The sequence below is a fragment of the Symphalangus syndactylus genome, chromosome 17, assembly GCF_028878055.3.
Source record: "Symphalangus syndactylus isolate Jambi chromosome 17, NHGRI_mSymSyn1-v2.1_pri, whole genome shotgun sequence".
NCBI classification, from domain to species: Eukaryota; Metazoa; Chordata; class Mammalia; order Primates; family Hylobatidae; genus Symphalangus; species Symphalangus syndactylus.
This window is the reverse complement of record NC_072439.2, coordinates 32007104-32021765: the sequence shown is the minus strand read 5'-3', so window position 1 is coordinate 32021765 and position 14662 is coordinate 32007104. Positions and strand designations below refer to the sequence as shown.

General features: G+C 51.8%; 2 protein-coding genes across 4 annotated transcripts; one reads left to right on the top strand and one right to left on the bottom strand.

The window, feature by feature from the left end:
* Window positions 1-86: 86 nt before the first annotated feature.
* On the bottom strand, window positions 87-4274 carry CDK4 (cyclin dependent kinase 4). Of its 3 annotated transcripts, XM_055247161.2 has the most exons (8): window positions 4014-4274; window positions 3339-3575; window positions 3046-3181; window positions 2762-2929; window positions 2495-2604; window positions 1301-1351; window positions 1028-1163; window positions 87-461 (listed from the first exon to the last, which is right to left on the bottom strand). In XM_055247161.2, the coding sequence occupies exons 2-8, from the start codon at window positions 3554-3556 to the stop codon at window positions 369-371; spliced, it is 912 nt and encodes a 303-aa protein (XP_055103136.1). In that variant the 5' UTR covers window positions 3557-3575; window positions 4014-4274; the 3' UTR covers window positions 87-368. The 3 variants fall into 3 exon arrangements, with proteins under 3 accessions (XP_055103136.1, XP_063476145.1, XP_063476146.1); XM_063620075.1 differs by lacking the exon at window positions 1301-1351 and having other exon boundaries at window positions 4014-4207; XM_063620076.1 differs by lacking the exon at window positions 2762-2929 and having other exon boundaries at window positions 4014-4207.
* Window positions 4275-6498: 2224 nt separating this feature from the next.
* On the top strand, window positions 6499-11268 carry MARCHF9 (membrane associated ring-CH-type finger 9). Its single transcript, XM_055247068.2, has 4 exons — window positions 6499-7717; window positions 8761-8916; window positions 9959-10151; window positions 10415-11268. The coding sequence occupies exons 1-4, from the start codon at window positions 6647-6649 to the stop codon at window positions 10747-10749; spliced, it is 1755 nt and encodes a 584-aa protein (XP_055103043.2). The 5' UTR covers window positions 6499-6646; the 3' UTR covers window positions 10750-11268.
* Window positions 11269-14662: the final 3394 nt, after the last annotated feature.

The following is a 14662-nucleotide window of genomic DNA, read 5'->3' as shown; positions in this document are numbered from 1 at the left end:
CCCTTCTTCCAAGTGGTTTTTCCAAATCGCACAATGGCAAAGCCAAACAGAGGAAGAAACATTAAAAAAAAAAAAAAAGACCATTATTTCTTTGTTTTGTTTTTCCTGTATAAAAAAGGACCCCAAATATAAAGGTAGGGAAAGGGACAAGAGGGAACATACCCCTTAGTGTAGAGAAATAGGGGGGCAGGAGAAGGAGAAGCCTCAAAAGGAGAGGTAGGAGGGGAATGTCATTAAGGCAGCAAAGTAACCTCTGTAGAAAGATGGAGGAGCCTCCATAGCCTCAGAGATAAAGGCAAAGATTGCCCTCTCAGTGTCCAGAAGGGAAATGGCAGCTTTTCTTCCTTCCATGGCAGCCACTCCATTGCTCACTCCGGATTACCTTCATCCTTATGTAGATAAGAGTGCTGCAGAGCTCGAAAGGCAGAGATTCGCTTGTGCGGGTTAAAAGTCAGCATTTCCTGAGGGGAGAGGCAAAGGTCAGAAAACCATGAAGAAAACAGGCAGACTTCTGCCCACCCACAACAATACCTGGGATGAGCTCTCTTCTTTTTTCTTCTTCTTTTTTTTTTTTTTTGAGACGGAGTCTCGCTCTGTCACCCAGGCTGGAGTGCAATGGCATGAACTCAGCTCACTGCAACCTCCGCCTCCTGAGTTCAAGTGATTCTCCTACCTCAGTCTCCCAAGTAGGTGAGATTACAGGCGTGTGCCACCACGCCCGGCTTATTTTTGTATTTTTAGTAAAGACGAGGTTTCACCATGTTGGCCAGTCTGGTCTCGAACTCCTGACCTCAGGTGATAGGCCCACCTTGGCCTCCCAAAGTGCTGGGATTACAGGCGTGAGCCACCGTGCCCGGACAGGATGGGTTCTCTTCTACATCCTTCTCTGTGGGTGGCCATTTGCAGCTGTAATAGAAACTACAGCCCATCTACCAACCAAGTTTCATTAACCACAGTGGCCAGGGCCCTGCATACTGCTCTATTTCTTTCCCCAGTCTCTCCCTATGCCCACAGCCATCTCCAGTACCAGCAGCAGCTGTGCTCCCAACTCCTCCATCTCAGGTACCACCGACTGCACTGGGCGGGGCCCTCTGGGGGGAAAGGCTCCACGGGGCAGGGATACATCTCGAGGCCAGTCATCTTCTGGAGGCAGCCCAATCAGGCTGTGGGGGGACAGGAGAACTCTGGTCAGGAGGGTCCTCCAGTTCCCATCCCCATGGGCAGAGCCAGTTGCCATCCTGGGCTCAGCAGAAAGAGGACTCGGAATAGAAAATCTTTTTCTCCCATGTTGGTCACTTACTCAAAGATTTTGCCCAACTGGTCGGCTTCAGAGTTTCCACAGAAGAGAGGCCTAAGGTGAGAAGGGACATAAGGTAGCAGTCATTTTCAAAGATATCTTAGTTGAATGGTTACTGCTTAGTGGCTCAAAATAGAAAGTATAGGGAATAAAGGCCAGTAATTCCAGCACTTTGGGATGCTGAGGTGAGAGGACTGCTTGAGCACAGGAGTTCTAGATCAGCCTGGGCAAGCAAGACCTTGTCTCTTAAAAAAAAAAAAAAAAAGAAAGAAAAAGAAATGCCAGGCGCAGTGGCTCACGCCTGTAATCCTAGCACTTTGGGAGTCTGAGGCAGGTGGATCATGAGGTCAAGAGATCAAGACCATCCTGGCCAACATGGTGAAACCACATCTCTACTAAAAATACAAAAATTAGCTGAGCGTGGTGGCATGCACCTGTAGTCCCAGCTACTCGGGAGGCTGAGTCAGGAGAATTGCTTGAATCTGGGAGGTGGAGGTTGCAGTGAGCTGAGATCACGCCATTGCACTCCAGCCTGGCGACAGAGCGAGACTCCGTCTAAAAAAAAAAAAAAAGCCAGTCATGGTGGTGTGCACCTGTAGTCTCAGCTACTCAAGAGGCTGAGACAGGAGGATTGCTTTAGCCCAGGAGGTAGAGGCTACAGTGAGCTGTAATTGGGCTACTGCACTCCAGCCTGGGTGACAGAGTGAAACATTATCTCAAAATAAATAAATAAATAAATAAAAATAAAGAGAATAAAGGGATATGAAGTTCCTAATTCCAGAACATTTCAGAGCTTTCTGCTATGGGCAAGGTAGTAGTACACAAGTGAAAGAATGGGGCCAGATGCAGTAGCTTACGCTACTTTGGGAGGTAGGGGTGGGAGGATTGCTTGAGTGCAAGAGTTCAAGACCAGCCTGGGCAATATACTGAGACCCCGTCTCTACAAAAATATTAAAAAACTAGCCAAGCATGGGGGTGCGTGCCTGTAGTGTCAGCTACTTGGGAAGCTGAGATGGGAGGATCACTTGAGCCCAGGAGGTTGAAGCTGCAGTGAGCTGTGATCATGCCATTGCAATCCAGCCCGGGCAACACAGCAAGCCCTGGTCTCAAAAAAGAAGAATGGGCAGGGTATGGATGTGGTTTATGAACAAGCGATTTGGGGAATTCAAGGTAGTCCAGGGTATGTGGGTCCCATACTTTCGACGAAACATCTCTGCAAAGATACAGCCAACACTCCACATGTCCACAGGTGTTGCATATGTGGACTGCAGAAGAACTTCGGGAGCTCGGTACCAGAGTGTAACAACCTAAAGGGAATAAGAAGAATGGATGGGGACCCCATGGGTTATCACGAAACACAACTTGCTTGACTGAACACATGAAGCACATGACTTCTCAGTTGCTACAGGCAATCACCGTCCTACTCCCAACCAGAACCCATTTTGGTACCATCTTTCTACTGACCACGGGTGTAAGTGCCATCTGGTAGCTGTAGATTCTGGCTAGGCCAAAGTCAGCCAGCTTGACTGTTCCACCACTTGTCACCAGAATGTTCTCTGGCTTCAGATCTCGGTGAACGATGCAATTGGCATGAAGGAAATCTAGGCCTCTTAGAAACTGGCGCATCAGATCCTAGTTTCAAAGGGGAGGTACAGATGCACTGGAAACTAGGCACTATACCTGAAATCCCAGAAGGTTCTACTACAAAGGTCCCAATCCACCTCTCAATGCCTACCAACCCCACTCACCTTGATGGTTTCGGCTGGCAAGCCTGGTGGGGGCGCCTTGTCCAGATATGTCCTTAGGTCCTGGTCTACATGCTCAAACACCAGGGTTACCTTGATCTCCCGGTCAGTTCGGGATGTGGCACAGACGTCCATCAGCCTGACCAGAGTAGATGCTCACTTTTCAATCCCCTTTAACCCAACATGGCCTCTCGTTATTTCCTCAGGGTCCCCACTTCTCTACAGATCATCACACCCCACCTATAGGCTGTCTTTTCCCTTTACTCCCCACTCCCAACCCTCCACCACCTTCTCACCGGACAACATTGGGATGCTCAAAAGCCTCCAGTCGCCTCAGTAAGGCCACCTCACGAACTGTGCTGATGGGAAGGCCTCCTCCAGCTCCTCCTCCATTGGGGACTCTCACACTCTTGAGGGCCACAAAGTGGCCACTGTGGGGATCACGGGCCTTGTACACTGTCCCATAGGCACCGACACCAATTTCAGCGACTGGCTCATATCGAGAGGTAGCCATTCTCAGATCAAGTGAGACCCTACAATCACAGACTCCTATTACCAAAAGTCCCTTACAGAGTTAGGATGGTATAAGCCCGCAGCAACAAAGGGACTCCCAAAAAAAAAGCACAAAGAACAACACCAGCATCCCATCCCCCGCTCCCAGTCTTCCTTGGGGCCGGCCCCAGAGATAACACAATGACTCAATACCGACCCCTCCAGCCACGTGAGGCCCTGCAATAAAAAACGCTTTTTCCTTTGGGACAATCGCGCCCCGCACAAAGATCACACATGACACATGCCTTGCATCGAAGATCCTACACATCAGTCCCTAAAATTATACCTTCCCATGACCACAAAGGCCCCACTTCCCGCCCTTGAGCGACCCTTCCATAACCAGCTCGCGAAACGAACGCATGGAAAGCTGTGAGGGGGGCGGGCACTGGTTCTCATTCCTGGGAAGGGACAGCACTTACCTCACGCCAGACCGGGGTGCTGCGGGGGCGGCCCGTTATCGGGGCCCCGGAGCCGGTTCCTACGGCCCCATATACCCGAGCTCGGTCCGGAGCAGCTGGACGCAGAGGGCCCGACCATAGACACAGGCCGCAAGCTAGAGAGGCCCCCTCACCCCCACCCTCACCATGTGACCAGCTGCCAAAGAGGCGCGCGGAAACTGGGAGGGCGGGGCGAACGCCGGACGTTCTGGGCACGTGACCGCCACCCATGCGCTGAGGGGCTGCCAGGAGCCGCTTCGGCTGGGAGGAGGGCGAAGAGTGTAAGGGGGCGGAGGGGCGATGGCAGCCACGTGATCTGTTGCTATCACACGTGACCGCTTGACATTGCTCTGAGGAGCAGAGGTGTGGTTACGCGGCGGGCACGTGACTGGCTGCCACAACCCCCGCTGCGGGAGGGAGCGGTGAGGGGGACAAGAGAGGGTGGAGCCCGAGGCGGTGCCATGGCAACCTAGGCCACCCAGAGCCCAACTCCTGGCTGAAGGATTGTCTCACTACCGGTCTGAAGGCTGAACTCCAGTCTCACTACCGGTCTTTCAGCCTGTCTATATTGGGGAGGGGGTGGGAGTTGGGGTACCAGAGGTGATGCTGTCACCTTTTCGCTCCACCATGAGAAAACATACTCTCATTTGTGTCATTGTTTCATTCATTAATTCTACAACATTTTACTGAGTGCTTGCTTCCAGTGTGTATGTGGGTTTTTGTTTTTGGTGTCTGTCACTGGCCCTTTAAAGTAGTGGTACGACTATCTATAAAGATGTAGCCAACAATGGGGTCTTCTAAAATAGGGAGTAAACAATGCCCATTTGAGGGCAAAACTACGATTAAAGGATGACTGAAGGCAGATTAATACAGTAATCCAACAGGCTCAGTGACAAGATAATGCTCTCACTTTTCCAACTTCCAAACCTCCCTGGGAGTGTTAATGCAAAGACCTGAGGCCATCTGGCAGAGAAGTTACTGATGAGCAGGAGACAGGAATACTTGACCTTTACAAGTTTTTTTTTTTTTTTCCAGTAGGAAGATTCTATGATTATGTGATATTTGTATGTGTGCATATATACTTCTATGTATATATGTATGTATATATTATTTATCACATGTCATATATAAAATGGATACAGGATTGCACATATGCAAGAAAGTTACCATCACACCCCCTGCACCCTCCAGACCACCACAATGAATGAAAATGACATGTCCCCTTCTGCAAACCTTGTGACTGCTCATTTGGAGCCACGGTGCTTCCCTCTTTTTCCCTAGTGCCGCTTTCTTAGCACTTAGCACTGTCCAGAACACACTTGTTCCCAAATGGCCTCTGCCCAGACACCTAGGTAGACACAAGTAGATTTCTCCTACTTTCTTTGTTTTATTGGCTCCAAGGTCTTTATCTCCCAGCCCTTTGGGGGTATGGGAGTAAAGGAGGAAAGCTGTTAGTGTCTCATTTGTGAGAATTTGTCTAAAATCTAAAGCCATTTTATTACCCTATTTGCCACTCCTTCCACTCTAACTTCTGTTTTCCTTAACCATCTGGCTGAGAATATAAGAGTTCAAACTAGAAGATGAATATAAACCATGATTTAGAGCAAAATGGAATACATATTAATACAGATGCCTCCTCTTTCCATCCTGATACTTGTAGCCCTGGGCCCCTCTGGCAAGGGCAGCTGGAACACTAGTAAGAAAAACCTCAAGGAGTGAACTAAGGGGCTCAAGAGGTGAATGTTTTATTGGCTACCTTGCTAGGGGTGGGTGCTTTGTAAGCCTTCTGGAAGGCTAAGATAAGTGTCTGTGAGTTTTTCAAACTCCCTTCCCACACCAGCATTCCCCACTTCAGCCTCACCTTCCACATAAGACCTTCACAGCTTACTGTCTTTGCAACAGAAGACGTCGTCTCTGTCTGCTTGGGTCCCAGCCCCTTTTTCTGATTCATTCGTTAGTTCATCCAAAACATTTGAATACTTCATGGGAACATTACTGTCTCTCCATCACTTTCTATTGAGGAACCTTAATTTGGCAGTCTGTCCCAGGCTCTGTCCCCTCCCTTCTTCTGTTAATTACTCTTTCACTAATTAAATTTTTTCCCAGTGTGTTTGACCCAATGAGCTCCCCTGGAATCCCTTTTCCCTCAGCTTTGCAAAGGGGAGGAGAGGGAGAATGTAAGTGTAAGGCAGGAAAAAAATGTGATGGGGGTAGAACTTGTTCTCAGAGCGAAGGCTCCATAAAAGCAAAGGGCTAAGTGTGTGTATTATTTATTTCAATGCAGTGGAGGTGAGGGCAGGAGAGTACCAGGAAAGACACTCCCATCCCTTTAGCACGCCTACCTCCCCTGCTCCCTCACCTCCTTCACACATTACAATCACAGGCTTCCGTTTCTCAGACAATTCGATTCCATTCCTTACACACCTCTCTTTCCCAGTCCCCATCGAGCACACTTTTCAGCCCTTTGGGTAAAGTGTATATTGCTTGAGTCCCACTCCTGCCCATGTACCTCCCTCACACCTCTGACCCTTGCACAGTTCTTTCTTTGCACATTCCCATTTTGCACAAGCCTCTCCCTCCCTGGTACACCTGCGTCATTTGACCACTCACCTTCCATGCTCACCCGCTCATCCCCCACTCCCAGACACACACCTAGTCAACTCGTGTGCACACTCCCCCTTCCTTGGCCACTCCCCTTCCTCCACCCTCCTCGGGCTCCCACACTTGCCCCCGCCCCTGGGGACACCTGCTCGTGCGGGGCAGGGCGGGGATGCGCAGCCGCGGCCCCTTCTCCTCTCCCCCTCCCCGCCCCGCCCCTCCCTCCATCCTTCACCCGCTCCCCGGCGCCCGCCCCGCCCGCCCGCCGCTCCGGGGGGGTCTCCGCCGCCGCCGCCGCCGGAAGGAGCCGCCATTTGCCACTGCCGAGCGCACGGGCCGAGTCAAGCCTGATCCCGGAGCCGGAGGGGGACTGGGACCGAGAGAACGGCGATGGGGGGCGGCCCCGCCGCAGGAGGACCCGGGCGCGTAACCCCAGGGGCCCGGCCCGCTCCGGACCCAGACCCGCGGGGTGCGGCACCCTGAGCCCCCCTCCCCGCCCCCTGCCCTGGCCATGGCCCCCCATCCCGCCGCCCCCGGGCCGCCAACCCGCTCGGCCCCGCAAGCAGCAGAGCCCCGGCGGTGGCAGCAGTGAACGGCTGTCGCAGGCCCCGAAGACCCCGGCCCGGCTTGGCTCTCTAGCGCGCGCCCCCTTCCCGGCCTTGTCCTCTCCCCTCCCCCCGCCGCTAGCGAGCCCCTCTTGCACGCCGCCCCCCGCCCCCGGTGTCCGGACGATGCTCAAGTCTCGGCTCCGCATGTTTCTGAACGAGCTGAAGCTGCTGGTGCTGACAGGCGGGGGGCGGCCCCGGGCCGAGCCGCAGCCCCGGGGGGGCGGGGGAGGCGGCTGCGGCTGGGCGCCCTTCGCTGGCTGCTCCACCCGGGACGGCGACGGCGACGAGGAGGAGTACTACGGGTCGGAGCCGCGGGCCCGGGGCCTGGCCGGTGACAAGGAGCCGCGGGCCGGACCCCTGCCGCCGCCCGCGCCGCCGCTGCCACCCCCGGGCGCGCTGGACGCCCTGTCGCTCAGCAGCAGCCTGGACAGCGGACTCCGAACCCCTCAGTGCCGGATCTGCTTCCAGGGCCCGGAGCAGGTCAGGCCTGGGCACCTGGCCGGGCGCGGAGGGTGGGGGCGCGCACCTGGGGTGTCCGCGGAGACCGCGAGCAGGGGCGGCGCCTAAGGAGGCTGGGCGGGCCCCAGGACCCGGAGTGGGAGTGGGGTGAGGCCGAGGGGCTGGCAGGGGACTCCTGGAGCGCTTGTTTGTGTTGGAGGGTCAAGGGTCCCCAGGAAGGGGTGGGGCTTTCTCCCCAGAGAGCGCAAAATCCCTCTCACCCATTAACAGGGACTGCTGTTCTCTCCTATTTCCCTCGCCCCAGGGTCTCCGTAAGCTAAGGGGACCTGTTCTCTTGCAGGTGGACAAAAAGGAGAGTGCTTCTGTGCCCCCCTTGAAGGGAGGGGCCCAGCCAGCGCCCTTGCTTAGCTCAGTATTTCTCCCCGTGGGGCACTTTTTTTCACTTCCCATTCTGCAACTTTCTATCTCATTCTAAAGAGTATTCTTTGTTAAAATTTTATGGGCAAAGTTGTCCCAGAATAGTGCCAGGGGGTGTCTCTGTGCAGTGAGAATTGATTCCTTGATTAAAGGGAAACACCCTTCACTCCCACCTCCGCGATTTCTCCGCTTTTTAATACGTGGAAACCGAGGACCGTAACCCATCCCAGTTTGCACCAGATCTGTGAAGTAACTTTACAATGATGGGGTGGGGGAAGGAAAGCATGGCTCAGAAGCTCTAACACTCCCCTCCCTCCAGATCGTAAGAGGAAGCCTTTCTTTTGAGAAGTCTTAAAGACTACCCATCCCAAATTCTAGGAAAAGAGAAGACCCAGTCCTTCTCCCCTCTAATCCCCCCATCCCTTTCCATCCTTCATCTCTTTGGTATGGGAAGTTTCCCTTGATCTCCAAGGGAAACTTCTTTTCGGTTGCAGCCTTGCTTAGCCTATTGCCCTGTCTTGGGTGAAAGGCCTGAATTATTTAAGGTGGGAAAGTGACCTGAAGAGGAGGTTTCCCTGTCGGGGAGCGCGGCTGAGTGGGGTCGGGGTGGTGATGGCTGACAGGGCCCCTCCTCACTCTTCCTCCAGGGGGAGCTCTTGAGCCCCTGCCGCTGCGACGGCTCGGTGCGCTGCACGCATCAGCCCTGCCTCATCCGCTGGATCAGCGAGAGGGGCTCCTGGAGCTGTGAGCTCTGCTACTTCAAGTACCAGGTCCTGGCGATCAGCACCAAGAACCCACTGCAGGTGAGGTGCAAGGAGAGGACTCGGAGATTGGATGAGGACCTTTTAGCTATTGGAATCAGGGACCCTCCAGGAGGCCTATTTCATTTACTCTTTTCCCAAAGCCACCCTTCCCCACCAATTACCACAGTCTCCTGTGTGTCTGTATATCCTTCCTAAGCCCTTAATTTATTCACAAAGATATTTATGGGGTGCCACTTATATTCCAGGCACTGTTCTAGGCATGGGACAATCACCACTCCCCACTCGCCACAAAAAAAAAAAAAAAAAAAAGAAAGAAAGAAGAAAGAAAAGAAAAAATGCCGGGCGCGGTGGCTCACGCCTGTAATCCCAGCACTTTGGGAGGCCGAGGCGGGCGGATCACGAGGTCAAGAGTTTGAGACCAGCCTGGCCAACATGGTGAAACCCCGTCTCTACTAAGAATACAAAAATTAGCCGGGCGTGGTGGCACGTGCCTGTAAGCTACTCGCGAGGCTGAGGCAGGAGAATCCTTGAACCCGGGAGGCAGAGGTTGCAGTGAGCCGAGATCACAGCCACTGCACTCCAGCCTGGGCAACAGAGCAAGACTCTGTCTCGAAGGAAAAAAAAAAAAAGAAAAAAGAAAAAATGATGTTGATGATGATAGCAAATATGTAGTGTTTTCTGTGTCAAGTTTTGGTGTGTATTAACTCTTAATCTTCACAATAATCTTATTAGTTAGATACTATTATTATCCCCTTTTACAAACGAGGACACTGATGCACAAAGATTTGAAAACTTACCCAAGGTTACTCAGCCAGTAAGTGATGGAGTCAAGATTTAGGATTCAAATCTAGATGTTTTGGTTTCAGGGCACTTGCCCAGTCCTGCCTTTCTAAAATAAGACAGACAAATGGTGTCAGACAAGTGCCACATTCTAGATTTAATCAAGGCACAGAAAAGACAGATGTTGATCCTGCCTGAAGGTTTTAGGGAAGGTTCCTGGAGCACCCTGCCTTTCAGGGCCACCCATCACCTGGCCCTCCATCCCTTTCTGGGACTCTTTGGAGCCCTTTCTCCCACACAGTGGCAGGCCATCTCCCTGACGGTTATCGAGAAGGTCCAGATTGCTGCCATAGTCCTGGGCTCGCTCTTCCTGGTTGCCAGCATCTCCTGGCTCATCTGGTCCTCACTCAGCCCTTCAGCCAAGTGGCAACGACAGGATCTGCTCTTTCAGATCTGCTACGGCATGTATGGCTTCATGGATGTCGTCTGCATAGGTGAGGATACCTCTCTCTCCTTTACCTGCTCTGTATCTTCCTCTTACACACCTAACTCCCCTGCCCATCCCCTCAGTTTCATGGCCTTATTTTCTGCCACTGGGGGCCTTTAGTGCTATCCTGGTGCCACCTCAACTCACTTCCCTGCTTCTCCAGGGCCCGTTGCAACTGTATCTTCTCACTCTGAAGAAATGCTTGCTTAAGTACCTCTGGCCTAGATCTAGGCCACAGTTAACCCTGGATTTCTTATCCCTATTGCTCAGGCCTCATCATCCATGAAGGCTCCTCTGTCTACCGCATCTTCAAGCGCTGGCAGGCAGTGAACCAGCAGTGGAAGGTCCTAAATTATGACAAGACCAAGGACATAGGAGGAGATGCAGGGGGAGGGACGGCAGGGAAGCCGGGCCCCAGGACCTCACGGACGGGCCCCACCTCTGGGGCCACCAGCCGCCCCCCAGCTGCCCAGCGCATGCGGACGCTCTTGCCTCAGCGCTGTGGTTATACAATCTTGCACCTCCTTGGGCAGCTGCGGCCACCAGATGCCCGTTCCAGCTCCCATTCTGGCCGAGAGGTTGTCATGAGGGTCACTACAGTCTGAACTGGACTCCAGGAGCAGGGATCTTGAGTCAATGCATCGGTCAGAGAAGAGCTCTCATGGCTGCTGGAGGTACCAGCTAGACAAGGTGTTTGGGGCATGCTGCCCCCGTCACCGAGGATCTGTGTGGGCAGCCTCAAGCTGGAGACATTGTCTGGCCTCACTGCCCACTGGGTAGAGACACCTGGATGACATTTCAGTACCCGCTGGCAGCTCCTCACACTCATCCAGAGACGGCCAGTGGGCAGGCGGGGAGAGCCGCTTTCCTTTCCTGGAGAGAACCATCTTTACCTCAGCTCCTAGGGCCTCCAGCCCCCCAGCTCCACCACGGTGACTTGGTGAAGGGGGACCAATGCCAGAAGAAAGGGGCTGTAGAGCCCTATTCCCCACCCCATGGCCACAGGGCATCTGGCAATAAGACTAGTATACATTGACCTCCCGTTCCCTGCATGAGGGCGGGGACTTCCCCCTGCTCCATCCCCCACTGCATGGGGGAAGGGCATAAAGAATCATTTATACGCACGTGGAGACTCCTTTCTCATCTGGGGCTTTTCTGGAGGGTTGGGAGGTGTGGGGAGGTTTCTCTGCACAGGTTGCAAATCCCAAATGCAGCAGTGGGTTCCGAGTTGTAGGTGTGACTCCCACTTGCTGGTGAATAATTCATGTTGGCTGCTAGGTGGCAGCGCTCAGAGGTATCTGAGGGGTAGACCTGGACCTGCCACCTATGCGTTGTGTGATTTAGAAAAAAATCTCTTAGCTATGGTTTTCCTGTCTACCTCATAGGGTTGGAATAAGGATAAATGAGGGACAGGTTGGATGCCATTGCAAAGAAAATCAGCAATGACATAAAGAGATTTCTAGAATAGTTGATGGTCCATTTATTTCAAATAGTAGCTGGTATAACAAATTCTAAAATGTGTTTTTCATCTGGAGTTGCACAGAATCATGGAATTTTGTGTTGAGTGACATAATAGGTATGGAGGAAATAGACATTGCAAATGTGAAGCATGGTGGTTATTTGTAAGAATGAGAACTCCTCTGACTCTAAATATTTGGGCCTGTGGGCTGGGGAAGGCTGGAGCCATCCGCCTTGTTCTGGAGATCATCTGGGTTCTATTAGTCCTTCTCAAGTACTGTGCTCACCCAGAGAAGCAATGTGAAGTGAATTTGGACTCATTTGGAGTGAGATGGAGGGAATCCCGCCACTCAGTGTTATGAGTCTCCAACCCCAGTTTAAGCTATTTCTATGGCAGTTTAGGGTCACAGGTTTGATCCCGGTGTGCCCAGCTAGTGGTATTAATGGATGGCATTATGTTTGGAGGCAGCAGCATAGAGGACTGTTGTTTATAGAGAAAAGATTTGGGAAGGACTGGTTACAATGTGGGTCAGCCTGAAGCCTGGGCACTTTCTTCTGTGACCTTGGGGTTGTGTATTATATGAATGATGCTATTTTTTAAGTAAACCATCCATCAGCAATTAAATAATTCCTTCATTCATGGCTAAAGTCAGATCTGCAGGCCTTTCTTATTATTGATCCTTCTATCAGGGAAGGTTCTGCTTTGCCTCCTTCCTCCCTGGGGATGTTTTGGAGAAAATGCTTCTCTTGTAAAGGCCCACACATATCTTTGCCCAAGAAACCTTGATCCCCTCCCCTCTCCCAAAGGGGTCTTGGTTGCTGTCCATGGTGCTGGTATCCAGACCAGCCTCGGGATGTAGGAACAAAAGCTGGACTGGGGTTCAAGTAATTTCAAAGTGTGGAAGTATATAACTTCCAATTTCTGAGGGAGTAGAGTGGATAGGGAACTGAGACTGAACCCTCCATCTGCTCACTAGGAAACTGTTTCCCCAGAGAGAGAACCCTCTAGATCCCCCATCTTGGGAGACAGAAAGGCCAGACTTTACTGATTTGCCATTCTCAGAAGAGCTGGTGGGGACCAAATGGGGGATTGCAAATCAGAGTGACTACTAATATCTGTACTGGCAGATAGGGTTCAGGTAGATAGGACACATGTGGAGCTTCCTGCGCCAAGCCTGAGCTGTCCTCTGTGATGGCTCTGCAGGGAAGGTTAGACATACCAAAGAAAATAGACATACTCACACACAAACACACTGTATCCATTTACACTCTGGGTCCTAAAATGAGGCCAAGTGGGACACTTTCCCCTCTCCTTCAGCACTAATGGAAGCCTTGGTATGGAGATTGGGGCCAGCAATCAGTATGGTCTCCTCTTCTTCCCTTTTTCCAACTTAAAAAGATTGTTGTCCAGGAAAGGGGTCATGGGAACTGCTGCCCTCTTCAAGTGGGCATTCCTGCTTGCCCAGTGGAAAATAGGGAGTATGGATGGGCAGAATTCTCATCACTGATTCCAGGGTCTGACAAGCTGGGCTTTATTCTCCCTCAAAGATCAAATCTGCTGAAAATTTGGTCATTTAGGTTCAAATTGAGTTCAGTGATAGAGGAATAGGGGTGGAGACTGAGTATACAGTAGGGAAGGAGTTGAGAAGGGCAGAAAATGCACAGAAACCTTGATCTTTGTATGAGGCTTTGGGTCTGCCCTGACCCTCTGTAGATCTTGCATAATTAGATGCCCCTGCAGAAGGCCTGGTGGCTAATGGAGTTTCTTTGGTCAGGGAGCCATGTCTAGGCCAGGAGGCCAAGGTGTGGAGGAGGAAGAAGTGTGAAGTGAAATCTTCATCTACACCCAGCTAATTGGAATAGGGTGAGCGGTAGGGGAAGGGGGGCAAGTCCTGACATGGGGAGGGTAATCTGGGATGCAGAAGGAAATGTGCAGTGTGCTGAGAGATTTATTTGGATGGAAGATGAGTTAATCTGTATACATCACAAGAGGAGAGCTGTGCCCAGCCTCTGGGGGGCCAGAGAATGCTGACTCAGGAAAACAGGCTCCCTCTGTCCACCGCCCTTATCCTGCCTCAGTGCCCCAGGGCTTCTGGCCACCCCCACACTCAGCTTTCATTCTGTCTGTCTGATTCCACTTCTCTGCTTGTATCCCTTCCTCTGAAGGAAATTATCTTGGAACAACTTTTCCAGAGAGGGCACAGTGGCCAATCTAGGACTTTCTTCAATCCTGGCAGTCCAAAAGCACTTTCCTTACCAGAGTCAGCAACCTCTGCCCATGTCTGCAAATCCCTAGCTCCGGGCCCATTTTACAGCTTAGCCCCTGCAGTTACTTTTCAACCCCCACCCCCTTAATCTCTTACAGAAAGCCAGACTAGACTTGGCTGTTCCCACTACAGACAGAAACGTGTCTGGGTTTGTGTTACAAACTACTCTTCCAGGCGTCCAGACCTCCCATTGTTATGGGGGTCACCCCCAGGACCTGAGAAACCAAGGTGGGAGATGGGAGGGTTAGGGTCTTGCCTCCAGGTCTTGTAGGAAGTGGGAATATGAGAGAAATAAGTCAAAGTCAAGAATGGGATATTTGATTTTTTATTCTAAAATTTATGAATATTTAAAAATTTTCAATATAAAAAAGAAGCCAGAGGCCTGGGCAGGGACAGGCCCAAAGATGTCTCTGCCTGAGAACTAAGTGATGGGGCAAACCCACTTAATACTGGCCAGAGAGCAAAGGAGAGTTGTAAGAAACCGTAAACCAGGCTAGGGCAGATTCACCTTCCTAGGGGCAAGACAAAGAACGAAGGGGGTAGACAGAGCCTACTAAGCTGCTTATCCCTTCTGCCACATGGTTCAGATTCAATCTAAGAATGTGTGTGGTGTCACCTAGTCAGACACAGGCCCTGGCAGAGGACATAGAAAACAAATAAGGCTTCACCCTTCCTCTCAAAGAACTTACATGCAAAGAGGAAGGACCAACCAGGTACAGACCAGAAGCACAGTTACTGAGCTTATGCTTTGATAAAAGCTTAGCCAGCAGCATCAATGAACACTATGAAAGCC

Excerpts from the sequence above, each read along its gene's own strand:
- CDK4 (XM_055247161.2), bottom strand. The coding sequence starts at position 3,556 with ATGGCTACCTCTCGATATGAGCCAGTCGCTGAAATTGGTGTCGGTGCC. Across the intron at positions 2,930-3,045 it reads TGCCAGCCGAAACCATCAAG|GATCTGATGCGCCAGTTTCT; the intron begins GTGAGTGGGGTT and ends CTTTGAAACTAG. Across the intron at positions 1,164-1,300 it reads CAGTTGGGCAAAATCTTTGA|CCTGATTGGGCTGCCTCCAG; the intron begins GTAAGTGACCAA and ends GTCCCCCCACAG.
- MARCHF9 (XM_055247068.2), top strand. The coding sequence starts at position 6,647 with ATGCTCACCCGCTCATCCCCCACTCCCAGACACACACCTAGTCAACTC. Across the intron at positions 7,718-8,760 it reads GCTTCCAGGGCCCGGAGCAG|GGGGAGCTCTTGAGCCCCTG; the intron begins GTCAGGCCTGGG and ends CTCTTCCTCCAG. Across the intron at positions 10,152-10,414 it reads CATGGATGTCGTCTGCATAG|GCCTCATCATCCATGAAGGC; the intron begins GTGAGGATACCT and ends CCTATTGCTCAG.